Source organism: the organism of the source record quoted next, unplaced genomic scaffold (genome assembly GCF_019419815.1).
Source record: "Pyrus x bretschneideri cultivar Hongxiangsu unplaced genomic scaffold, Pyrus_bretschneideri_v1 Contig5, whole genome shotgun sequence".
Classification (NCBI taxonomy): Eukaryota; Viridiplantae; Streptophyta; class Magnoliopsida; order Rosales; family Rosaceae; genus Pyrus; species Pyrus x bretschneideri.
In genome coordinates this window covers 3098972-3126688 of record NW_025999787.1, presented here as the reverse complement: position 1 = coordinate 3126688, position 27717 = coordinate 3098972, and the positions used below count along the sequence as shown (strand labels likewise).

Genomic DNA, 27717 nt, shown 5'->3' with positions numbered 1-27717 from the left:
CAAAATATGTGAGCATTTATTTTCATAACCTTTACAACATGGATCGTTTTGTGGTGTGGACTGTGGGGGTGAGGGTGTCAAGATATCAATGCTTGAGATGCTTTCAGGTGTCAAAAAGATTGAGAGGAAAGTTATTTTTATTTTTTCGGTGAATTTGAGAGGAAAGATATTTTTTTTTTTGGTTAACTTGGGAGGTTTAAAATTATTGAGTCGGTTCCAATGGAGTGGTTAGAATCTGTCCAATTGAGTCGGTTCCAAATTCCAATAGAGAAGTCTATGGGGTTGAAGTACTTTTTGCATGATGCATCGATTATATAGTATTTTCCAGAACATATTTAAGTATTTTTTTTATATTTACTTGTATTTTTAATAAAAGTTGGTTTTAAAATTTTTATTATTAAAAATGCTTTTAAATATTTAAAAAAAAATTCCAAACAAGTCATGTTGGACTGAGATCACTTGCAAATTTTGCCAAAAAAAAATTGCAGAAAGCAGTTACTCTCTCTCTAGAATTCTATCTCTCTACTTTTCTCTATAACTTCACTGTTGAGGTTAGTTTCTTCATTTCCATATGGTATCTTCGCCGTACATGGCCGATCGGTGTCTTCGATCCTGACTTCTACGCTGCTTTTGCAATCTCTCTCTGCAAAACCGGTACGATCTTCTGCAATCCTTATTCTTTGGTTGAATTCTTGCTTCTTCTCCATCAAGAACGCGCAACCGAAAGCTACTCTGAGTGGTGCTCTGATAAATTGTGCGAACGAACTTTTCTTCTTCAAATTCTACGGAGCTTGCGGTTTGAAGTTGAAAAGGTTCATCTTTTTCCTGTGACGATAACTTGGTTGATATGTTAGTTTAAAGTAGCTTCATCATTTCAATTTTACTGTTTTAGTTAGCACAGAAGCTTTTGTTATATTGTTGCAATTGATGGAGAAGACTGACAATATATAACAAATAGGTTACGAACTCACGGAGTCTTGCAAGCAGCGTTATACATTTGATACAACGACTTCTAAGAACCCCTCTACCTGCCCGAACTAGCAAAGCCATGAGTGTGAAGGAAACTTGTTTGATTTGTTTTGAAGACATTGATGTTGCTCGAATGCTTTCGATTGGTACTTGTCAACACAAATATTGCTTGCCTTGCTTGAAACATCACGTCGAAATAAATTTGCAAGGCGGGCTCGTGGCACAATGCCCTCATAAAGACTGTAAGTGTGAGGTGAATGTCGATAGTTGTAAGACATTCTTGTCGTCTGAACTAGCCAATGTTTTGATCGAACGAATCAAGGAGTCTTCAATTCCTGTTACGGAGAAGGTTTACTGCCCATTTCCGAGGTGTTCTGCACTAATGTCGAAACAGGAGGTCTTGGAAAATACCAAGACTTCTTTTGTTGGTGAGGGAGGCAGGAAGTGCGTGAAATGTAAACACTATTTCTGTATCAACTGCAAGGTTCCTTGGCACTATGATATGAGCTGCTACGATTTCCAGAGATCGGAAACGTATTCCTGCGTGGAAGACCAATTGTTGAAATCATTTGCGTCGAAGAAACTTTGGCGCCAGTGTTCAAAGTGCAATCATATGGTTGAACTTGATAGTGGTTGCTACCACATCACTTGCAGGTGCTTGTGCTTTACGCTTCTAGTCCCTCCAGTCTGATTAATTTTTAGGTTTCCTCTGTGATTCTTTTGGCTGTCTTAATTTAGAAAGCTTTGAAATGTTACATATGAAAGAATAGCCAAGAAAAGAAAAGACAAGATTAGAGGGGAAGTGATTTCCGCACACCCTTTTACTCTCATGAACACCGCTCTTTATTTTTCACATTCCAATTTGCGAGGAAGTTCCTTTGAGTTCTTATGTGGATTAACATTTTAGGGCAATACATTAATATTGCTAGTAAAGTTATACTTTTTTACATGGTGTCTCAAGATCTCGACGCAAATGCAATTTTCTCTTGTAAGGACATTTCGACTTTCTCTCGACTTTCTTACAAAGAAAACTAAGAAAAGGCTTCACTCGTGTTTTTTTTTCATTTTGTTTTTGGATGCTGCTATATATATAGTTTCATGAGTTTTGTATGAACCCTTGTTGTTTTTACCATGTCTTTATTGTCTTTGTAGATGTGGACATCAGTTTTGCTATAATTGTGGAGCTGAATGGAAGAACAAGCATGCAACCTGTTCCTGCCCGATCTGGGACGAGCATTTTATTATCAGGCCGTGACAAGCAGTGTGACATGACATTATATGTGAACAAACACATGTAATTTCTAAACCTATCACCGTTGCTTTTTCGTCAATTTCTTTTGGTTTCTTTCTTATGGTAAAATGTAGTTGCAACTTTTGTAACTTGTGCTAAGAGAAGCACCTTATCTATCTGCTTGCGCGGTTTTATCATCACCAAGATCACCCAATTCTCGAATTTACCGTCTGTTGTCTAAATACATGAAGATCCAAGTTAAAGCGGTTGTCACTTTTTAGCACCTCGCATGGAAGACACTTCTTCAAGTAGGAGAACCTTTATTAGTCTTTGTGTATATGGCTCTTCTGTGTCTCAGACACGTCCAGGGCTCGCTGAGATTGGGTTGAACCATCATATATACACCAAAGGCCAAGTGCCAGGGGAAGAAACTTGCTGAATTGTTTCCAACCTTTCAAGGATGTGAGGAGACTCAGGATATACTGATTAAATAAATTAATTAAGAAATTTAAATGAAACTTGACTCCTTCTTGATCTTCTAGAAACCCTTGAACGAAACTTGACTCCATGTTCATCTTCTAGAAACCCTTGAACGTCAGAAGCATTTCATATGTTTTTCTTAGGTCAATGGGAATTTTTATAACAAAGTCCAACGGAGACGGTAGATGAGTGAGGAAATAAAATAACAGCTCCATAAATAGGGTAGGCACAAATGGGGCACTACTTATGCATTCATTACATGAGTAAAGGTTCCCTTCAATACATAAAACAAAAAATTACAAAAAGTGTGTCTCGGCCCAAAAGCCAAGGCCCAACCGAAAAGGCCCAAAAGTGACCACATAGTAAAACCTAATAACCATAAAACGAGATTCAACCACCTCCACTGCTGCATAATTGGTGGAGATGTTTTTCTGTATTTGTTAATAATTTTTTTATAAGTTTTATCTTACCTAATTAATATGGACTGTTGGATTACATTGTATGGTCAATCCAAAAGCCCAAATTTTGACACGTAATCCCAACGGTAATAATAGGATTGTTTCTAATATATATAAATTGTAATTTTTAAGCTTGAAAAATCTAGACCGTTGATTGGAATATCTAACGAACTAGAATCCGCCACGTGTACTAGCCGTTCTTTTCGAATTCAAAATTTTTTAACTGTCAGAAATCTAACGGCCCAGACACAGTCACGTTGCCCCCAACCATGAAGAGCTCTATGCGCTGCAGTGTTGGCCCCGACTATGTCTTTGTGTTGGCTCACTCGCCGATATTTGCGTGTGTAATGCATGTGCCTGGTTGAAAAAAAAGAAAAGAAAAAAGGACTTCACGTGGCTAACGCCAGGCAACATCAAATCAACTCGTCACAAGGCTGGGCTAGAATAGCCCATTTGCTTGGTCCGGCCCTCTAGAGCCCAGCTGATTGGGCAAGGTTGGAGTAATTTTGGGGAGGCTGGGGGATTGGATGGCCTAGTCGTCCAAGCAATTTTCTTGAGGTGGAGTTGCTCTTAGATCCGTTTATGCACTCACAATCTGAAGGGAAAATATGAGATTTATGTGGGATTTCTAGTGACTAGCATGCATATACAATTCAAAATTTATATACGAAAGCAACGGAAGCATGTCATACATTTTATCAAAGCTATAGTCATGCAAATCCCCTTCAAGATGCATAGGTTTATATAAGATGCATCAAAAACAATTTATTGAAGAACAAAGTTTAGGAGTAGTTTTGTACCTCTTGATCTAGATCTAAGACCAAGGATTGACCACCTCCAAGCTCTTTGCTCCTTGAACTCCTTGAGCCTAGCCTCCCTCCTTGCCTCCTCCACTTTGTTGAGAATGAGTGCTCCTAGGTCCTCTTCAAGTTTCCAAAGATATGAAAACCTCTAAAGATCCTCACCCACTTTGTAATGAGAAAGATGAAGGAATTAACCAAAGGGTGATAAGATGATTAGCTAGAATTCCCTTTGGTGGCCGGCCCTTTGAAGTTTTTAGAGAGAATGATTTTGTTTTCTTTTGTGTATGTTATGAATTACCTAACACACTCACACACACTTTCATTATATTATGTTCCTTTTATTTCTTAAAGAAACAAATCAACAATTGACTTACTTTCTCTCCCTTCTCATATGGCCGGCCTATTGTGTTTAATTTGGGCTTTGGGCTTTTAATTATTTCAAGTCATCCAATGCTTGAATAAAAGCCCAATGGGTTTTGGCCCAATGGGCCCGATTAAACCCGAACGTTTCTTTAAGCCCAAAACGATCTTTATCGCTTTTATGATTTCTTTAGACCTTCTAAATTAATCAAAACACTTAATTAATCCAATTAATTATTTCCTTCATCCATTAGTTACTCACTACAAGAGTGTATCGGTGAACAATCTTTTAGGTTCTAATTAGCAAGGCAGTGAGGTGATTGGCACCAATCCAATTGATTATCCAATCACTTAGTGATTTAAAACTTACTTTTAATTCACCTTCCTTTTAATGACTACATTTAATCATCTAGAAGAACTCACAAGCCATGAGTGACATCTAATCATATATCATGGCTACCCAAGCTAATGTAGAAGTTATTCGGAGAACCTATTCAGTTGGAATTACAATGTAATTCGATCCTTCTCTAAAACAATACTCTCAATCACATTACTAGGGTATGGATTTATAATGTCAAACCCCTAATGTGATTATTCCTTCTTATACGATTCATTTGAGACGTATAGGAACGCTTTCCTTTATTACGCTCGATACTTCGGCCGAAGATTCCCGAATCATATCTTAGAGTATTCATCCTCTCTTATCGAAGATTAGAGATTCCTTGTTGCGCATTCACTTGCCTTCATGGCTAAGTGGCTTAACCCCAACGATGCCTTGGACACTCTCGAATGGAATGACTTTAACATAATCAAAGATTAAGTACTTAACCACAAGACAACGAGATGCCTCAGGTCAAAGGATTACTTACATTATTCCAACCATTAGAGTTACTTGCTTGACATGTGAGTAGACCTCCATGCAAGTACTCTCGTTCGATTGTGTTCAGTGAACTCATTCCCTTAATGAGCACCTACATGCTTGTCTTAGTGTCGCTACACGAATGGGATGAGACTTTCCATCCTTCCAATTGAAGCGGACATAGTATGTACCAGTCTATGGATTGTCAGTATCCCTCCGACAATCCTTATGACCAGGAACCTTTTTGGACATGATGGTTATGAGAAGAAGGTCTCTGTAACCTAACATCATTAGGTTACTTCTTCCATCGATCCATTGTCCATGGATTCACTATTTAGGACATATTTCGTTCATTGAGATAGTCCCAATTAGTATCTTTGCCTTCCGATGTATAAGAGTCATATATATACATCAATTCATTGTCCTGAAAGGTTTCTTCCAAAGATTGACTTTCAGGGCATATTTCCAACAATCTCCCACTTGCACTAAAGTCAATCACTAGTGTATCTTATACATCCAACAATCTCCTTCTCTTATGCTCGTAGGTTAACTTGGTTATGTATTTAATCGCCTTTTATTTTAAAAGGGATTTACTTATCAAATGTTTCTAAAACATTTTGATGATGTCTCTTTCTTGTGTTCGAATACTTTGATGAGACCTTGATTCCATGGCTTGAGCTATCGCCCCATTACGTCGTAGTATCCTACTAACGACCTTATGGTTTGGATTCAATCATTGGTTCTAAAAGAACCCCTTCCATTCAAAACACCTTTTGAAGCAGTTTCTAAAACAATATATCGATATATATATTTCGTTTGTATACTTTATACAAACTTTGCTCCAACCTTGAGACCATTGTAGTACGATACTAACAATACATTCATATGATTAGTACTTCATCCATTATGAAGTTCCATTTGTTAAAATGGGTTATTTTCACTTTGGTTCGTAACCTAAGTGAATGCACGCTTCCAAAGTCCCACTTTGATGTTCCTTTCTTAAAGGCAATAATACTCTATCAGTTGCTTTGGTTCTGATCCTGGGATATAGTAATATCTTAAAGTGATAACCCATGGTCTTTCACTTTTGGATATCTACTCACAAGTCCATACATGTGTCCCTTTTGTGATTTTATGACACATATGAAAAAGATTTTCTATCATATAAGAAAATTTTATGATTTGAACCATGAGGTGACGAATTTGAATTGTCTTGTTGTTAAACTATATGTTGTGACTCATTTTGAAACTATTCCCTTTTGTTTCATCAACTTGTCCATATGCTTTGTTATTAGCTTGTTCTCGTAAAAGAGAATGATGGACAACTTCCAACATATAACCATTTTATGCTAGGTTGACGAAACCAACATTCAAAGACTATTCTTTAGAATGTTACACAACATAGATTTTTAACGTTTTGAAGAGCTTGAGTCTTTTAACAATTAAAATTTCAAACTCTTAATAATAGTCAAATACTATTATTATTCAGACAACTATAAACCAATCATATTCAAGTTTATATCCATTTTAACACCTCCCACTATTTCTTATGACTTTAATGAGAAATTATTTCATACATTCAAAAATGTATAAACGTGGAATGTACGAGTAGAGGACATTGTGTAGTAGTTTTAAAACCTTTCAAGCTCATCTGTTTCAACCTTCATTAAGTTGATGCCTTGTTATTAAGTGATTAAAATCTTTAAACCTTTTATAGATTTAGACACTTCTTTCTTGGTTTTAATCACTAACACACTTAACATTTTAAAACAATTTTAAGAATGCCCAATTAGTTGTTCAAAACTACTAATTGAATCAAGAGTGACCTTGATTATTGTGTTTTAAGTGATAACCCTAGAAAACGTTTTTCTTATTACTTATATCATTATAATGTGATATAAATCTTGTATCTCAACTAGGATACAACAAGACAATATTCAATTCATAACACTACTTTAAGGAAATAATATATTAGAAGGCATTCATCACATTACATTAATATGATAACACAAACATTCACAATGTTTTAACTTAAAAGGAATTAGCTCTAAACATTTAGAGACTTATTTAAGTACCTTCAAACATTTAGGCATTAATAGTGGTCTTCCATCATATGAAGCCACATAATAAGTTCTTAACATAATAAGAAAGTTTAAAGACAATCTTTAAATGCCTAAACAAACTTCCCAAGTAGTAAGCAAAATCATGGTGACCGAACCCTTCTTCACTCTTTTATTTGCTTGTTCCTCTTCTACTTAGCTCCTCCACCTATATACATTTATACAAGTGATTAGCACTTTATATCAAATATAAATATTTAGAAGATCTAACAATTAGAATTGAAGATGAGAACATAAACCATACCTTGTGGCTTGTCCTTAAGAGTTGCAAGGTAAAACTTGCAATTCCTCCTCCAATGCCCCTCCTTTCCACAGTGGTGGCAAGTCCCCTTGGGCTCCATTTCCTTTTTCTTTTTCTTCACTCCTCCTTTTGGCTTAGGAGTGGGAGACTTTATCTCCTTCCCCTTTCCTTTGCCATACGGCTTAGGATTGGAAGAGGATGGCTTGTTATAGGCTACTGCAACAGTCCCTACAACGTTCTCTTTCATAGTCTTCTCAGCAGTTACTAACATGTTTAGTAACTCAGAGAGAGTACTATCTATTTTATTCATATTGTAGTTCATTACGAACTGTGAGAATGAATCAGAAAGAGAAGCCAATATAAAGTCCTGGGCCAATTCCCCGTCAAGTGGAGTACCTAGGTTCTCCAGTTGTTCAATGAATCCTATCATCTTCAGTGCATGTTGATGCACTGGAGCCCCTTTGACCATCTTGGTCTTCACAAGTTCATAAACAGTGTTAAAGCGACGGTTGCGCGTCCCTTCACCATATAACTCCGTAAGATGGAGTATTATGGAAAATGCACTGTCCATGCCCTCGTGCTGTCTCTGTAGCTCCTCATTCATGGAGGCCAACAGATAGCACTTGGCTTGTGTATCATCCTCAACGTGCTTGTCATACTTAGCACGTTCATCCTCTGTGGCCTCAGGGCCAAGAGGTATGTCAGGAAGAGGCTTATCAAGTACGTAAATAATCTTCTCCAACGTTAGGAGAATCTTGACATTACGATACCATGATGGGAAATTGTGCCCCTCTAGGCAATGTTTGTCGAGTATTTTCGCGAATGTGCTTCCAACCATATCTAAATACATAAACAATAAAATAAATTAGTTTGATTGTTGTTTAAGTCACACGATTCGGGTCTTTAAACCGAATGACACCACCCACCATTTTTGGCAAATTCCATATCCCTCAAGATGGAATCCGGGAGATTTCAAAGAAAGCTCCTAGCAGGTTATAGGAGGCTCACTATTACCAAGCCCACCTCACGATGATACGATGTTGGCTAGCAAAAATAATAATGAGAGGGTACACTTACCCATTTACAACTCTTGTAATTACCCATCTAGTTTGGCCTCTAGAGAATGTTGCCTCACGATGATACGATGTTGGCATTATTGCACTTAGTTAAGTTATTCCCACCATGCTTAGTTCATGTAGGGGTTCAAGAATAACCTCACGATGATACGATGTTGGCTATCCTCGTTGCCTACACTTACCTCATCATATGTTCATGGACTCCTCCTGAGTGTAAGCATGCACTTTGTACTCCCCCATGATAGGGTGAAGCCGGTGTACAAGTCACAAACGATTGGAGCCCACCACGGTGGAAGGCCTACGAAGAAATGTTCAAAAACATCTCTCGTTTATCAACTTAATATTCGTTTGTTGAGGGATTTTAAGGTCTCATCAATTTTATTTATTTAAACATATTCAAATAAATTGTCCTATTACAACTACTAGTCCAAAGTTAATGAAATTAGTAGCATATGATATCCCCACTATTCGTTTTCATAAAACAAATCAATATCAAAACATTTTTCAAAATATTGGAGATATATATAACTACTAATTGAAATCATTATAGTTTAGTAGCGTATGATACTCCCACTATTTGTTTTGAGAAAAACAAATCAATATCAAAAACGAATTTTTCAAATATTGGAAGTAACTACTACTACTACGGGTTTTGCAATCCTTTGAAATTGGACTTTATAGTTATCTTAGGCTCTTGGATGACCATGGACTTATTGGGTTATTGCAACAACGAGCCAACATTGTTGAATAAGATCTCGGGGAGGTTGTGTCAATTTAATTACGTGCTTTTCAATCCAATTAAAACATTTTCATTGAGCCATTAGAAATGAAAGACAATCATTCATTGCTTATTAGGGCGTTGGACCCATTTAATCTTGAATCTCATGTCAAAACCCTCTTTTAGTTATGTCTCCTTACCAATAGTTAAAGAAACTCTAGTCTAGCACTAGAGGGAATCAACTAACTAAAAGAGATTAAGAAGTAATAAGAATTACAAACCGATTTGTACAAATTCCTACAAATTACATATACTAAGAGGGAGAGATAGATTAATGTCGAAACGTGACAAGGTCCAATTGAAACAGTAATTAAAACACATTCCCAAGGTTCAAACAATTTGATTTTAGCGCCTTATCTCATAGCTCAATTATCGTTTAAGGCATAAGTCCATAGTCACCCATTTACTAATTACTCAATCATATTAAATAATCAAATGGAATGCAACATATAAACAATTAGATTTAGTGCATATGGGCATAATTCAATGATGAGTTTAAACATTAAATAAAATTAAAATCAAACATTTCAATTTTTAAATAGTAGGGGTCTAAATGCAAATATGAAAAAGTTAGGGGTCAAACCATAAATACTAAAAGTAATACCAAACTTTTCATGATTACAAAAGGACCCTCAAGTGGGTAAACCATTGAGGATGGCCGGCCATATTAAGGGGAAGGTGGGTAGGTCTCACCCACCTTGCATTATTTCAACTTAAAGAAGAAAAAATCTTGTTTGCCACTTAGTTTTGTTTTAAGGACTTTAGGGAAAAGGGTGATGGAAATATATATCTAGACAATTCTAGGTATTAATTTAAATTTTGGTGTAGGCTATGGATGGTATGTACATCATCCATAACCACAAAACAATGCATGTAAAACCATTTTCACCAAAAACAAACCATGAACACCAAGAACAAAACCATGAACATATTTTCAAGATTTGTATGTTCTTGGTGATTTTTCAAACCCAAAAAACAAAAGTGACAAGATCACTACTTTCTAGCTTTCAAAGTGTGTGTGTGAGGTTCAAAACAAGACACAAACACTAACAAAAAATCCCCATTTAGCCGAATCCCCTTTGAGGAATAAAACCCCAAAATTTTTGTTTCTAAACCCTCTTTTCATTCATGCATCCAAAACAATTTTTGCATACATATCTTTCTCAACTATTGATACACCTTTTCAACATTTGAAAAAGACAAAAGATAAACATATTTTGAATGAAAAACAATTTAAACTCAAACTTCATTCATGCATCAAAAACACTTTTCTTGCATATCCTTTTTCAACTTTTGATTTACAATTTTTCAACACTTTGAAAAAACAAAAGATAAACATATTTTGAATGAAGCAATAATATGACATACATAAAATTAAAACCCATATGCATAAAATCTAAAAGGACACATCATACATAAACCTTTGGCTCTGATACCACTTGAAGGGAAAATATGAGATTTATGTGGGATTTCTAGTGACTAGCATGCATATACAATTCAAAATTTATATACGAAAGCAACGGAAGCATGTCATACATTTTATCAAAGCTATAGTCATGCAAATCCCCTTCAAGATGCATAGGTTTATATAAGATGCATCAAAAACAATTTATTGAAGAACAAAGTTTAGGAGTAGTTTTGTACCTCTTGATCTAGATCTAAGACCAAGGATTGACCACCTCCAAGCTCTTTGCTCCTTGAACTCCTTGAGCCTAGCCTCCCTCCTTGCCTCCTCCACTTTGTTGAGAATGAGTGCTCCTAGGTCCTCTTCAAGTTTCCAAAGATATGAAAACCTCTAAAGATCCTCACCCACTTTGTAATGAGAAAGATGAAGGAATTAACCAAAGGGTGATAAGATGATTAGCTAGAATTCCCTTTGGTGGCCGGCCCTTTGAAGTTTTTAGAGAGAATGATTTTGTTTTCTTTTGTGTATGTTATGAATTACCTAACACACTCACACACACTTTCATTATATTATGTTCCTTTTATTTCTTAAAGAAACAAATCAACAATTGACTTACTTTCTCTCCCTTCTCATATGGCCGGCCTATTGTGTTTAATTTGGGCTTTGGGCTTTTAATTATTTCAAGTCATCCAATGCTTGAATAAAAGCCCAATGGGTTTTGGCCCAATGGGCCCGATTAAACCCGAACGTTTCTTTAAGCCCAAAACGATCTTTATCGCTTTTATGATTTCTTTAGACTTTCTAAATTAATCAAAACACTTAATTAATCCAATTAATTATTTCCTTCATCCATTAGTTACTCACTACAAGAGTGTATCGGTGAACAATCTTTTAGGTTCTAATTAGCAAGGCAGTGAGGTGATTGGCACCAATCCAATTGATTATCCAATCACTTAGTGATTTAAAACTTACTTTTAATTCACCTTCCTTTTAATGACTACATTTAATCATCTAGAAGAACTCACAAGCCATGAGTGACATCTAATCATATATCATGGCTACCCAAGCTAATGTAGAAGTTATTCGGAGAACCTATTCAGTTGGAATTACAATGTAATTCGATCCTTCTCTAAAACAATACTCTCAATCACATTACTAGGGTATGGATTTATAATGTCAAACCCCTAATGTGATTATTCCTTCTTATACGATTCATTTGAGACGTATAGGAACGCTTTCCTTTATTACGCTCGATACTTCGGCCGAAGATTCCCGAATCATATCTTAGAGTATTCATCCTCTCTTATCGAAGATTAGAGATTCCTTGTTGCGCATTCACTTGCCTTCATGGCTAAGTGGCTTAACCCCAACGATGCCTTGGACACTCTCGAATGGAATGACTTTAACATAATCAAAGATTAAGTACTTAACCACAAGACAACGAGATGCCTCAGGTCAAAGGATTACTTACATTATTCCAACCATTAGAGTTACTTGCTTGACATGTGAGTAGACCTCCATGCAAGTACTCTCGTTCGATTGTGTTCAGTGAACTCATTCCCTTAATGAGCACCTACATGCTTGTCTTAGTGTCGCTACACGAATGGGATGAGACTTTCCATCCTTCCAATTGAAGCGGACATAGTATGTACCAGTCTATGGATTGTCAGTATCCCTCCGACAATCCTTATGACCAGGAACCTTTTTGGACATGATGGTTATGAGAAGAAGGTCTCTGTAACCTAACATCATTAGGTTACTTCTTCCATCGATCCATTGTCCATGGATTCACTATTTAGGACATATTTCGTTCATTGAGATAGTCCCAATTAGTATCTTTGCCTTCCGATGTATAAGAGTCATATATATACATCAATTCATTGTCCTGAAAGGTTTCTTCCAAAGATTGACTTTCAGGGCATATTTCCAACACAATCAAAATCGCATGACACGGTACATAAGGTAGCTTTATTTACAATGCCACTCAAGCTCGGTGGCGGTGCTTCCAGTGACGATCGTAGTTCGAGAACTGAATTTGGAGGAGGGGTATAATTTGGGGTAATATATCGCATCCAATCTTGATGGAAATGGTCATTTGTTATGAAGGGATAGGGTTATGATAAAATGGAACATTACAAGGGGTTGATTGAGTAATCGGTAGGTTTCTAGCTTGCCATCATCAAAATCATAACCATTTTCTGGGGAATATGAGAGGATTACCAGCACAGTTAACAAACATTTTGGAAAAAAGAAGAAGAGGGGATTTGCAATTTACTTAGTTTGGGTAGTTATGGTTATCCCTTTGATTGACAAACTAATTAGTCTAATCTGGCTGCTACAAATCCCTACGATTGAGAGAAACAAAGGGAGCAAATTCTGAATCTTATATACAATGTTAAGGCACACGTTTTTATAGGAAATGGTCAGTAAATGTGTCAGTTTTGTGTGTCTAAATAGTAAATAGTATTGAATTGATTAATAAGAAACCATTTGAACATAGTTAAGGACACACAATCTGTGAGAAAAACATAATAGTACATACACTAACAACCGATAAAAAAATGTAATAAGTGCTACAATAGTTAAGAATTAGTTTATGCGGTTTGATTCGGGTTAGGTGGATTTTCATGTAAGTCAAACTTACCAAACAAGTTATTACAATTAGGTTCAGTCTGGTCCACAATTGCACTCTTTTAGGGTTCATTCAAACAATGGCGTGGGAATTTTGCTAGTTTTGTTTTTAATCAAATAAAGCTTATGGTTGAAGTTTATATTAGGATTATGTTTGTATAGGGTTCAAATCTTACCATGAACAAATGTGGTGCCCAAATATCTTGGGCCGGGTAGAGTCCGGGCTAGCCAGGCCCATTTGTTTTCTTTTTATATTTAATTTACTGTTCTGCCACCTTTCTTCTCTTCTTTTTTTTTTCCCCAAAATTGCGGTTCTGCCATCTCAATCAACTTTCTTTGTTGGTCTTTGTTCCAGTAAAAACCTCACTAGGGTTTCTCGGTGAAGAGTTAACCCTAATTCCCCAATTCCAATGGCGGATGACCGGGACGAGCTCAGCGATTACACATCGGAAGACGAAGGCACCGAGGATTACAAGAAGGGAGGCTACCACGCCGTCTCTATTGGGGACTCCTTCAAGAATGGCTGCTATGTGGTGCAGAGCAAGCTCGGGTGGGGCCACTTCTCCACCGTCTGGCTTGCGTGGGACACAAAGAGCTCGGTATGTATCTGTCTTGTTGTGAAGAATGCTGCTTGTTTGGATACTGAGAAACTGAGGGAAAATGAAAAGAGTAGAGGAATTGAAATGTTGTGTTCTGTACGATTCTTTGGGAATTTAGGGTTTAGGCAATGAAAAGAGGCATAGTTTTTTGATGAATCCAATTAATTGATAGCGAACCAATTCGGTAATTGTGAGAATGAAAAGAAAATTTTGAATGTAATTTGCAAGAGGAGTAGAAGAACACAAATAAAAAAAATATTAGGGAATGGCTCAAATTCTCAGATTATATTGGTTGGCTTATACAAATAGAGAAAAGAGTTGGGCGTAGTTGAGTAAGGATCTCGTTTTCTGAATAAATTTATTGCATTGGTTACTCTTTAGTAATTTGAGCTAGTTTCTTGTTACAGTTACTTTATCTTAGTTGTTTTATTAGCATTTGGATTGAAGATTCTCTATCTTTCCTGTTGTGTGTGCGGATTTTTTTATGCATGTGTACGAAAGTAATTGAGTACCCATTCTATAATCTCATTGTTCAAACCTTTAACAACATGAGAAATTCATTGTTTGCAGCGTTATGTAGCTTTGAAGATTCAAAAGAGTTCTCGTTATTACACTGAAGCTGCGATGGACGAAATAAAGATTCTCAAACAGATTGCCGAGGGAGACCCTGGCAATAAGAAGTGTGTTGTGAAGCTTTTGGATCACTTCAAGCATTCAGGCCCAAATGGACAGCACGTCTGTTTGGTTTTTGAGTACCTGGGGGATAACCTCCTGACCCTTATTAAGTATAATGACTACCGAGGGGCTCCACTGCACATGGTCAAAGAAATTTGTTTCCATATATTAGTGGGTTTGGATTATTTACATAGTCAACTTTCAATAATACACACTGATCTAAAGCCAGAGAATGTTTTGCTTTCGTCAATGATTGATCCATCTAAAGATCCTAGGAAATCAGGTGCTCCTCTCATCCTTCCAACCAGCAAAGATAAAAATGTGCCCGTCTCTGGGGCTTCTAAAGACATTAAGAAGTTAAACGGAGATCTCACCAAAAACCAGAAAAAGAAGATCCGTAAAAAGGCTAAAAAGGCAACTCAAGGTTGTGAAGGAAGGGAAATTTCGAAGGATATGGAGGCAGATTCCACAACAGTTGATGCGGAAGATTCTATTAATGAAGTACAATCAAATGGGGTTTCTGTTCAAGAACAAGTGAAGGATTCTGGGGTTAGTAATGAATCAGTAAAGGGTGAAGAAAAGGAAGAAACTCAAGAAGCAAAAGCAAGCCGTTCTGCAAGGCAGAAGTTATTCACAGAAGCTGACCTTAAATGCAAATTGGTTGATTTTGGAAATGCTTGTTGGACATATAAGCAGTTTACTAGTGATATTCAGACAAGGCAGTACAGATGTCCAGAAGTTATTCTTGGAGCGAAATACTCAACTCCAGCAGATTTATGGTCCTTTGCTTGTGTTTGTTTTGAGCTAGCCACTGGTGACGTTCTTTTTGATCCACACAGCGGTGACAATTATGATCGGGATGAGGTATGCGAAATTCTTGATTTCTTCCTCTGAAATTGCTGAAGATTTTTGTTAGATTTTTAAAGCTTTGCCGCTTTTGAAGTACTGCACTGTCTGATTTTCCAAATAGGATATTTTTACAGATACTGAGAATTCACCAAAATATTTCTTTCCATGGACAGCCACCTAGATAGATCATAGAACATGTATATTTTCTTCGTTCAGGCAACAATTCAAATATTAAAACGTACACCTTATGGTGGACCATTTTGTATGTTCTATCGTTATGCGGTCATTATTGTTCCCCACCCCCTAAATTGTCTTATCTGATGCACTTAACACTTTAAAGGGGCCATTGTAGTTGCAAATTTGTAAATTTCGATATCATCATAAGCATCATCTAACCAGTATAATTCAGCAAATATTACAGAGTTAATTTTTTGCCTGAGACATTACTGGATTTGCTTGAATAGGGTATTGAGCTAATTGATGATAGAGTGACGGGAGTAGACTGCACACTTCGAATTTCAAGGAAGTTTACGATGTATTTGAAAAACTAGGTGTTAGATATATTGTATTCCTTTAAGTAATTTAAGTTCCATATTGACTTTTAAATCTCATTTTTCAGGATCACCTGGCACTGATGATGGAACTTCTTGGAACAATTCCCCGTAAGGTAATACCATGATACTTTGCTCACTGAAAGAAGTGAAACTAATATGCAGTGCTTACGCTGCCACTTTGAAGAATCAAGAATGTGAGCTTATACTGTTTCACAATAAATCTGGTTAAATAAGGGTATTCATAAATGTTTCTTTTGCAGACTGCATTAGGTGGCAAGTATTCCCGGGACTTCTTTAACCGGTATGGGGATTTGAAGCATATTCGACGTTTGCGTTTCTGGCCTCTTAATAAGGTGCTAACAGAGAAGTACGCATTCAGCGAGCAAGATGCAAATGACATGGCAGAGTTTCTAGTTCCCATACTTGATTTTGTGCCTGAAAAGAGGCCAACAGCTGCACAATGCCTCAGTCATTCATGGTTCAGTGCAGGTCCTCGACTCCTTGAGCCTTCCGTGGCTGGTGTGCAACCTCAGGCGTCCAACGGGAGTATTTCTAAGAAGGTGGAGAAGGATGAGAGGGAAGCAATGGAGGTGGGAATGGGGAATATAGCCATTGATGAATCTTCAAAACCTGTTAAAGAATCCCAAAGTGCACTAAATTCATCACAACAGGCATGATCAGTTGGTTCAGGTGTTTTTCTTTTCCATGTTTTATGCAATTTGTTTTGTTCTTTTACCATAGAGCTGTGTTTTTCTCTTCTTCCTTTTCCTTCTTTCCTTTTTTGTCCAAAGCATTGAGCTTTGTTGGTTTTCCATATTCATTTGTTAATCCATTTCGTGTTTCGGGGATGCGACTTTGATTGGTGCTTACCAGTAGTCTGCTCTAGTATCGTTCTCAATCGTGATCAAATTTCGAAGCACATCTTGTCTTTGATTACAAACAGTCTTATCAAATATTTCGTTATATCCAATTTTACGGTTCTATGGAAGGTATATGTATCAAACTTTCACTAGACTAGGTTTCGTTTAAAGATTGATGTTTGTAATTTGTGAATATATCGTTCCTTTGGGTGTACATTCTTTGTTTCTTACTTCTGTAAGGCGTGGGCAGTGGGCACTTACACAATCCAGCATCCAGCTTGGCCAAAATATTACAGGGCCATAAACACTAATCACCGCTACTCGTTGCGTATACTAGAGCTAAGCCTAACGGATTCAACTCGCGTTACCAGCAGCAGTGATGACATAATTGAAATACAGTACAATCGTATCATTGTGTTTGGCAGCTGAATGTAACATCACCTCCGAAATCACCTGTAAAATTAACGAGGTGCGATTAAGTTTCCAGAACACAAACGGGATTAACGAAACGAAAGAGAGCATTGAAATTTTTACCTATACCTGAATCACTTTACATTTACAATATTTTCCGTGTCCTGAGATAAGAGTAGACAAGAAAAAGCCGACGACGGCGCCAACAAGTATCCCTGCTGTTGTAAACCAAAATGCGAACTGCACCAAATTAAGCAATAAGTAATGGCCAAGGCCAAGTTGTAGTAACCCGGAAGAAAAGGGGAATTCGTGGAATTTTACGTACCACATGTTCTTCAAGGTAGGACCTCAAGTTCATGCCAAATATACCTGAAATTAGAAGGAAATGAGACTCCTGAGAATTTCCTATGGGGTAGGGTTATGTAGTAAGTTTTGCACAAGGACAGACTGGAAACGTATAGAATCGCACCGGAACCCATTGGAACATTTGTACCAACACAATGCCCAAACTTATATCCAGAAGCATTACACATATAACTAATACAGGTAAGAGATAGGGTTTGTAGCAGGTTCAGGACACACCTGCAACCAGAGCGCCAAGTGCCACACAAAACGTCCCAACCTGGAGTAGTAATTCCACTCTGCTAACCTCAAGCCTCCGAGAACTGATAAATGAAATCAGTTAAAATTGGCATTAGATAATTGAAAAGCACCCAGTGTGGCCTTTAAGCATCCAATACAATTCAATTCCAGTTTGAGTATGAGAGTGCAAACAGAACACGAAATAATAGGGAATTTTTCGGTTTCAGGATTATATATGAAACTTTTAACTAATACTAATTCAGCTCAAGGTGAGGTTGTATGGTGTGCGGAATGGGGCTGCAGCTATTTGTTTCTTGTCTGCATTTATGTTTGCCTCTCTATGAGCAGGATGGGGCTTGCGTGGAAGAGGATGCTGATCTATATACGTTGTTTGCCCAGTTTTCTAACAGCTTAAACATTTTACATTCTGTGGATTTCGCGGTTGTCAAACAACAAGATCAATAAATATTTCGCATCCAGGAGGAATGTCTAGAGCTATAAACAAATAAAAAACAGAAAAAACATTCAGACCTCAAATTGACAGCTATAGAATCTTCCATTTCTTTAGCAGAATCGAGAAGCCTTTCAGCCTGGCCATGACAAGATTCACACCTGCAAATGCATCAAACACTAAGTTCAACTCCACGGTGAACATCATAGCACAGGTTTCAAACATGCTGCGTTTCAGTGGTACTATAGCATAGGGAAAAAATGCATCACTATCCATTCGTGCTAACATTAGGGGTGAAGGGGAACCTACCGTTGAAGATAATTTTCCAAGAGCATCTCAATTTCTTCCTCCTCTTCTGTATATAACAAAACCAAACCAAAGATACACACTCATTGACTCAATTTGCAACTTATACATTGCTCAAGTAAATTACAGCACTAAAACTAACCTTCAGCAATCTGCTTCTCTAAAGGAACAGAACATTCCATGTCATCATTTATCTTCTTGAGTGTACAATTTCTCCCCATAATGCATATACGGCGTATTTCATGTGGATCCTCTAACAGATCAAAGAGCACTTGCCTGAAAGCTCCTGCCCTCGAACCCAATTCAACCTTTCATCAACAAAGGACAGGTAACCAGATTAATAATGATGTTTGTCAATGCCCCTGACACGGGTTTACCATTAAGCCAAAATGATCAACTATACCAAGGTTTGCTTGCTAATACGAAGCTCTTCCAGTATGTCAGCAGTTAACCGGTTCGGCAAAACACTAAGTAACTTTTGAACCTGAAGCCAGTTGAAGGAGATTAAACAGTGATTTCACTTGAACCACAGCATTTGAAAAAACAAATATTTAGCTCTAAGGCAGATATTTAATTTACTGATTTTTTCATGACGGTTGCAAGCTACTAATTTTTTCATGACAGTTGCAAGCTAGAACATAGAGGATATATTTAGCTCTAAGGCAGATATCTGCTGAGAGAACCTAAAGAGAACCTTAGGAAAAAAAAATATATATTAAAATACTCACTATGTGCCCATACTCACACGAGGTTCTAAATACATTAGTCTTTGTTCTAAACGCTGTATTCTTGAGAGCAATGCTGCTTCAACAACCTGAAAGTACCACAAACACAAAATATGTTCGGCACTCTGATAAATTGAGAATCAGAAGCTTAATAGGTGAAAAGATTAGGAAGTATATGCATGAAAAGGAATATGAATCATATAAACGCAAAGAAAGCCCTCAAGTTTACACAAAGTATAGAAAGCCCCCCTATTCTTAATGACAATATGCCAATGACTTGTCTTGGTTAATCCAAACATCTGCGCAGAAGAGGCATATGCATGACAAATAAGGTCACTTTTTACCTCTTGCCAACCTTTTCGGAACATGAATATTAGTAACACAGAAATCGGCCCTTGATGTAAGCCTTGTTATTGAAAACCTACAGCTTGTTCTAAGTTATTGAGAAAGGAGATACAGTGAAACATTAAACTCAAACAGTGTATCCTCCTTTTGAAATTTGATATAATCCAAAGCAATCACACCTAAGCCATAACGGAAAGTTGTATATCTTTAATCTCAGTTCAGTTGTTATTGAAATTGTATTTTATGTAGTTCACTGCATGCCGCAAGCTTGTTAAAGTGTGTACATATTTGTGCGTGTTTGTATTTTCTTTCAAAAAGGATAGGATCAAAAACGGAGAAATTTCCCCTTTTGGATTTCTGGGAAGAATTAGAAGCATGACAGAGAGAATTTCCAAGAATGTTCATTGCATTTCTCACCAATGAGCTAATGAGCTCTCAGCAGGTTACATAGGAGAGGAATCTCACTCTCTCTCATTTGAACAATCTCAGCCTTACATTTGATCTGCCTATAAGTTAGATTCTTATTTCTTATAGGAATTTTCAGGTAAGGGTATCCAACTTACAAAATACCACATCAAGAACTAATATATCCTTGAAGTCAGTCATAAAATAAAGAACGGTACTAGGATTAAAACTTATATATTTGGCCCTCCAATTCAATGCAAATGGCAGCCATATTAAAAAACTGCAATAAGGCAAACTAGAAACCTTTTTCAAATCCTCCAGAACTGAACCCTTATAATTGAAGAAAATTAAAAGGGTAGCATTTCTTGGAATCATCTTTGTGTAAGGTTTCTACATGCAGACCTTTTGCAAATTTGTAACACACACTAATAAATCTGAAATTCCAAAGCAAAAACAGTGATTAGCATGAAGCAAGATAGGAATCGCGACAAGAATGCTAACCTCGAGCTCAAATGGCATAGATGGTCCTCCATTCATATTTTTGGGGTTTAGTCGAGGCAACAATGCTTCTATGAAAGCTCTGCCTCCTGTTCTGCACATGCAAAATTTCCAGTAGTATTATGCTTTGAACTCGATAAGGCAAAACTAGAAGTCAATGCAATATCTTGTTCTGCTCTCTCACTTGTTGTAGTCAAATATAAGGACACGCTCTTGCATTGCAATTGCGCGTAATGAGCCTAGATTCAACAGAATAGCATGCTCCCGGACCTAAGAGACGGATCAAAAGAAGCTCGTAAGTATGATAAATTTCCGCCATTTAAAAAGAATTAGTTGTCTATGATTCTTGCTTACCAAAATTTAAATATTTATACAGGTAAGAACACACACAAAAGCATTACAATTTGCAGGAACTAGCATGAAATACCAAAAATGGAAGCTGGAATCATACCAGCAACGAAGGCATCGAATTTGTGAGAAACAATGAAGGATCAACACTCCGAATGTCACGCGGACGAAGACCTGAGGATGAAAATTAACACCCGTAACCCGGAAACAGCACTAGAATTAACCCACATCATGTTGTTAGCAGTTTAATTTCAAAGAGCAGTATAAAAGTAAATAGCTTTATTACAAAATTAATAAAAAGCGTCGTATGATTTTTTTTTTTTTTTTTAAATAAACGATATTTATACGTTCTTTCACGCAATAATCTGGTTTAAATTTGCAAACTCACCGCTTGACTTCAGCAGCTGACGCCTGTTTATTTTTCTAACAGATACCGTCCCATTAGAATTCACTTCTTCCACCTATAAATTAATTAAATAATCTTATTGGTTAATCATATGGATTAATACATTAATCACATTCTTGAATTGCACTTAAACAGATTACAAAACTGACTTGCAACAGACCTCGTAGACCGGCTCGCGAATTCCGAGCAAAGAATCACCGGCAGACGACATCGCAACCCTACCCGAACCACCACTCTTCGCCGCCGCCGTCGTCTTTCGATGTCGGCTGTTGACCAGAACTTCGTCGTGGGGTCTAGCTTCGTCATCGGAGATGGTTTCGGGGTCACTGTACCGGTCCTCCTCAGTGGCCGATCTAAAGCACTTGGGTCTCGGCGAGACCGAGACGGAGAGCTTGACCGGAATCGGAGAGACGAGAGAGGCCTCGGCCTTTCGCGATTGGGAGTAGAAGAGCTGAGCGGAGTGGGGCGAGGAATGGAGTGGGAGCTGGAGGAGGTACGGCCATGGAGTCAGAGCCATTGCAGAGTCGCAAAGCTCTGGCTGCGATCATGTAGGGTGGAGGATTTGGGTAATATCTGTAACGTGCAATTGGATTTCTGCAGATATTTTTAAATTATATTCTCACTGAGTTATTTTATTATTACCGTTAGCATTCTGTTTTTCTGGTTGGAAAATGAATTAGAGGCGGCTTCAGGTGCGGCTCGGTGAAACGGCTTCAGGTCGTGGCTCGGCTCGAGGCAGCTCGGCTCAACGTTTAGTGTAATTCTACGTATGTACCTCGTCTGAACCTCTGTCCAGTGGTGAGATATTGTACCAATTTCAGACTCAGTTTCTCTTCCAACGAATTTCAGCATGATTTCTTAGGAACAATTTATTCCACAAATTGTGATGAATGAGAACACCGACGATGTAAACGATTGAAGGATGACTGTATTGATTAAATATTTCATTCATGATATTCTGAAATTCATTTGGTGCATTCTAAGACCGATGATATTACATTCATTCATAATGACCAAAAGAACTGACAAATGCTATTTTGTATTTATCATCCTCATGAATTTGAATTTGCCAAAATTCAGACTTCACGTCGAATTTTGAGAATATTACTGCTTGATTGAGTCTCTTAATTAAATCTCTTTTGTTAGGAATTGGATGCCGTATCAATTCCAAGACTTCATTAAGAGGTTTGTAATTAATGACTAACATAGGTGTTCTCTTCTATTAAGAGGTTTTCTGGACATAGAAAGCAGGGCAGGACCAGGGTGATTTACTCTTTCTGATTATTCCTTTATTGAGAAGTTCTTCAATTTTTGTTTTGCAAAATTCCATAACTTATTGACTCATTTGAATTGGCCTGGCTTTTGTTGGTATTTTCTTTTCATTAAACTCCTTATTGTAAGGAAGTTTAACGATGTGTTGTTTTCTGTGCCAAAAAGCGTTGGGAATGTCAGAACAAATTTCATTAACAAGTTTCTTTTGAAAGTTGTCAATGTTTTTGTAATAAAGATTTGTTTGTTAATTGTTCTTCAATTCTTTTGTAATTAATTTATTCTTTTAAGAAATTAATTTGTTGTGATTTTTTGGTAACTAGATTGATGGTTTTTGAAATACTATCTTTTTGTAGTGGTCATAATTTTTTGGAATCTATTTCCGTGCAGAACTCAAATGTGATTTTTTTTGTCCTAACATTTTGTGGTTATGCAATTGTGGTGAACTTTGAAAATATATAATAGAGCTATGAAGGGTAGCCCTAAGATGACTGGGTCTAATATGTTTTTTATCAGAACAAATGGTGTTTTAAAGCAAACATTGTTTTGACAAACATGTACCTTTGGAAATTTCTTATTTTAATTGCATTGGTGACTGATTTGCTACACTAAGGATTTCCATTGATTTATGGAAATATTTAGTAGGAATTAAACTTTCCTTAATACAATTTAAATTTGCACCTGAATCGATTAAGGCAATTATTTATAACTGGAAATCTTCAATTATTATTTTTACTTTAGAATACCATTTCTGGATTTTGATCTTTTGTAGTAATCCTAATACTAAGTTTTGTGTTGGATTATTTAGGGACTTGGATTCTCATTATTGATCAGATGAAGATTATTTTGTTCTTCATCTGATGGTGATTGAATGCTTCTAATTCTAAGAAATTCTCGTGTTTGAATGCTTCTAAGATGTGAACGAATTTCTAGGTTTTCTGATTTTAGAAACTTAATTTCTTCTTTGATCCTATTGACTTCTCTTTATAAATCATTGACTGTAATTCCTTTCTTAGTTTTACTAAACCTTTCCAGGGTTGTACTAAGATAAATTTTTGGGGTTACTTGTGGTTGACTAGTACTGGCATGTTCTTGGGAGACTAACTTTTTAAGCTTTTTTAAGTAAAATGTTTTTTAACTCAGGGTCATCTATTTTACTGATTAACTCGATAAGAAGATCTTCTTGTTCTTCTTGTTTATTAAGGACATAAATTTTCTTACAGCAAGTATCCGTGCATCCTATCTTGATGTCAGGGATGAAAGGCTACTTGAGGAGTAGTGGAAGAAGACGAATTAGACTCTAAACCATCTTTGGATTGACTATGGTCCGTGTCTCTTAATTCTAAGACTTCGATTAACTGAGCTTTCTTTTCTTCAAAGATTTTTAGCTGGTTGATTGTTTTCTTGACTCTACATTTGTTTGCGTAGTGACCAAATTTGCCACACTTGTAGCAATTTCCTTTTTGTTCTTGGTTTTTAGAGTGGAATTTTCCTGAGGGCTTCCTCTTCCACTTCTTGTTGGACTTGGGTTTCTCGAAAAAATTGTTTGTTTCAAAATTCTTATTTTTGAATTTGTATTTGTTGTATTTGGGGTGTCTCTTACTTGGGTACCTATTGTCGGGTTCTGATGTATTCTTTTTGTTGGATGAGCAATAGGGGGTAATCCATATTGCTTGCAATATGTTCCTAACTCATATTTGGCTATTGACTTGTCTTTTTTGACTTGTTTTGTAATTTTCCTATCAATATACATTTTTAATCCTTCCTTCTGGATAATAATAATAATATTTCCATAAGTAAGGGTATTATATGGTATGATACCTTCTTTGACTAAAACTTGTCTGATTTTATGGGCAAACAAGTTTGGCAAACCATTAATAAATTTTTTTTTCTTTCCAAAATGGTTGATTACTGTCTTCTCTAAGCATGACTCTAGACATAAAAACATCTTTGTACCATCTAAAATTGATTAGGGTTGGACATCTTAAATTACTAAGTTGGTCATGAATTCTTAAGGTGACATTACTAGATGTTCCTATGAAGTGTTCTATGATTGTGAAAAGTAACGTGTTGACTGCGTCTAGAACTTCCCTTCCGGTCTGTTCATCGAAAATATGTGTTCCTTCATCTCTTTTGACTGCATTTCTAATTTCGTTTTTGGATTGTTCAGTGAGATGCTTTTCCCACCAAGAAGGAGCATTCCTGTAAATCCAGTGACCAAAAGGTCGCCAACTTAGGCTTGACTAAGATTATGGTTGGTAATATAACTATTAGCAATCCTGGAGATGTGTTGTAATTTGTTCAGAAATTCTTGTTCTGATAATCCATCTATGTTCTATTCATAGAGTTTATCAGCTTAGACTGAGAATTGGTTCTGGATGTTTCTTTCCTCAAATTTAATATTCAGAGGTGTTTGTCTTGGATACCAATTCTTGGTAAGAGTTGTTGGATTGACTTTTTATTTGTGATTCGTTTTAGTTCAAGGTTATGAAAAGCTTCTTCTACTTTTCTGATCGAATTTGTTTCACTCTCGTCTTCTGAATCCCATATTACAGAAGTTGTTTCTGGTTAAGATTCATCTGGACGTTGTAAGACATTGACTGTTTGAACTCTTGTAACATTTGATTCTTTTTTTTTTTCTTTTTTTTTTAACTAGTGGAGATTGTCTTTAAAGCTGTTGTGCTAGACAAGGCTTATGGGAAGTTGACTAAATGTTTCTCCTTAATTGTTGGTTTGGGATGTGAAAGTCTATCTATTTCTCTTTCTATTTTATCTAGCTGTTTTCCTATGGTGTGTAGACTCTGATTTGTGAAATTGTTTTGTTCAATGACTGGCTTAACTCCTGTATCTTCTTTGGGAAGTTTGAAAGGAGTGGCTGGTATATGTGTGTTTGCGGTCGTAATTAAAATTATTTCTTGTGGTGGGCAACTAGAAGAGACTATGGTTTTATCTTCTTTGACCCAATTTTCTTTGCTAATGACTTTTAACTTCTTTTCAGACTTGTTATATTTCTCAACAAAATCGAAGAAAAATACTTTAAATATGTGTTTTTTCATGAAATTCGTCCATTTATTGTAAACGTCCAATTTGTGTTCTTTTGTATATTTTTCCCTAAAGGTATTTCTTCTGGGAATATTTTCCGTTGCTTCGATGTCATCATTGAGTCCCTTTCATTGAATTTTGAATGGTTTGTTTAGGACTAGTTATTGGTGGTTGACTTGACTTGCTTCGAAATCAGATTCCGTTGGGGAGGTTTGTTCTTCTTGGTTATGGGTGTTAGTTTGGTATCATGAGTGTGTAACCTGAGAGGTTGTTTCTACTAAATTTAACTTCATGTTGATTAAATCATTAATTAATTCTTGATGGGTGACTACTGAGCTAGTTTCTACTGATTTTAATTTCTTATTGACTGGGGAATTTATTAAATCTTGATCTCGATCCACCATGTTGGCTGATGTGGATCCAGAAAAAGAATTCCTAACTGGTTCTCTAAACTTGTATGCTTACTGGTTTACTTTCATTGATCAAACACCAATTTGAATGTAGACCAATATCTGACCATTTGATAGTTCTGGGTATTTTGATGTTGGCATTCTCTTAATTGCTTTGTATCAAGAGTGTGTGATCTCTATGACTTTTAACTACGGCTTGGAAATTCATATTTGTTCCTGTGACCTTGTAATAAACTCGATTAAGGCTAATGGTTAAACTCCTTCAAGGACTTGATACCCTAAAGTTTTGATGTTTAATGTGAGTGCTTTCAGCATGTGAGGATTTGAAATGCTTATTGTGAGATCTGGGAAACAATCAAAATGAATTGGCCCCATTATAAAGGCTTGACTCGATCATTCCAAGAATGCTATCACTGAAGTTAGTGAATCTTGCATCTCGGAGACATAACAAAATAAAGGTATTAAGGCATCTTCTTGTTAAAGGTTTTACTGTGATCTGAACTAAACCTATGTGAATGTAATTGTGACCATCTTTTCTATGAGCATTGATTTGTTTTGGTGTAAATAATTGACAAGTCTCATGTTCTTTATTGAGAGCATAAGCTTTCTTGACTGTTTTAACATGATGTTCACTTCTGAAAGAAACTACTGACCATTTTTTTTTTTTTTTTTGTAAATATTTTTACTAGATATTTTAGGGATGTTCCAATCTCCAAATCAATGCTTTCATCTGTTTGAAATTCTAACTTTTGTTTCTCATTTACCATGTTTGGAATCTTACTCAAAGTGGACCTGGAGTTAATGCTGGTAGTTGAACTAGATCTAAATAATCTACTCATTGTTCAACATGCAAGTTCTCTAATTACAGAAATCTTACCAGTTTTACTTTCTCCGCGTGTTTGCTAAACTCTCTCTCCGCTCATGCCAATCCTATGGACTCATTGTTTGGAACACGACTTACTGTTTGGTTTGAGAGTAAACAATCCTACTCAGAAAGTTAACATATAAGGTAAACTGTAACTAAAAAGTTGAAATGTGAACAATATGAATAGACTATAAAGATGATAACTTAATTACCACTCACTTGGCTCTGATACCAAATGGGGCAGAAGTGGGAGCAAATGAGGTTCATATGTAGGATTAAACAAAGTATGGAATCGATTGTGATAGATGAATAAAAAGAAATGTATGATTAACTGATCTGTGTTGACCTTGAACTTGAGATATTCGTTGAATTAACTGTGAGTAAGAATTCTATGCCAATTGAAATTAATTGTTATGAAAATATTCATAATGAAAATAATGATGCAAATATAATTTGAAAATAAGTTTTATTGCAAAACTTACACTGGAACTTACAATTGATTTACTGACGATTGAGAAAGCAAATAAGAAAATGACTAATGAAAAGGATATTGGTGCACACATGCATCCTTGACATTTGAAAATTTCTTTGGATACAGTGTGAACCCAAAGAAAGTTTGATTTGTGGAAAATTAACTTGATTTCTCTTTCTCCGGAGTCATCTTCTTATAGACTTGGAAAAGAGACTTGGAAGATTGATTCCTTTA

General features: G+C 36.4%; 3 protein-coding genes across 3 annotated transcripts; 2 read left to right on the top strand and 1 right to left on the bottom strand.

Moving 5' to 3' along the window:
• The first annotated feature begins 71 nt into the window (after positions 1–71).
• On the top strand, positions 72–2400 carry LOC103954735 (E3 ubiquitin-protein ligase RSL1). The gene is made up of 3 exons (XM_048569437.1): positions 72–812; positions 959–1623; positions 2122–2400. The coding sequence occupies exons 2-3, from the start codon at positions 1049–1051 to the stop codon at positions 2222–2224; spliced, it is 678 nt and encodes a 225-aa protein (XP_048425394.1). The 5' UTR covers positions 72–812; positions 959–1048; the 3' UTR covers positions 2225–2400.
• Positions 2401–13696: 11296 nt separating this feature from the next.
• On the top strand, positions 13697–17162 carry LOC103954738 (SRSF protein kinase 1). The gene is made up of 4 exons (XM_009366560.2): positions 13697–14010; positions 14581–15549; positions 16154–16201; positions 16349–17162. Exons 1-4 carry the CDS (start codon positions 13822–13824, stop codon positions 16763–16765), a joined length of 1623 nt encoding a protein of 540 aa, XP_009364835.2. The 5' UTR covers positions 13697–13821; the 3' UTR covers positions 16766–17162.
• Positions 17163–17504: 342 nt separating this feature from the next.
• On the bottom strand, positions 17505–22019 carry LOC103954737 (magnesium transporter MRS2-11, chloroplastic). The gene is given in 14 exon segments (XM_009366559.3): positions 17505–17542; positions 17545–17599; positions 17685–17728; positions 17942–18024; positions 18473–18553; positions 18702–18747; positions 18841–19006; positions 19102–19182; positions 19444–19512; positions 20675–20765; positions 20856–20941; positions 21123–21193; positions 21408–21480; positions 21586–22019. Coding segments are annotated over 14 exon segments (1341 nt in total). The 5' UTR covers positions 21943–22019.
• Between the last annotated feature and the right edge of the window lie 5698 nt (positions 22020–27717).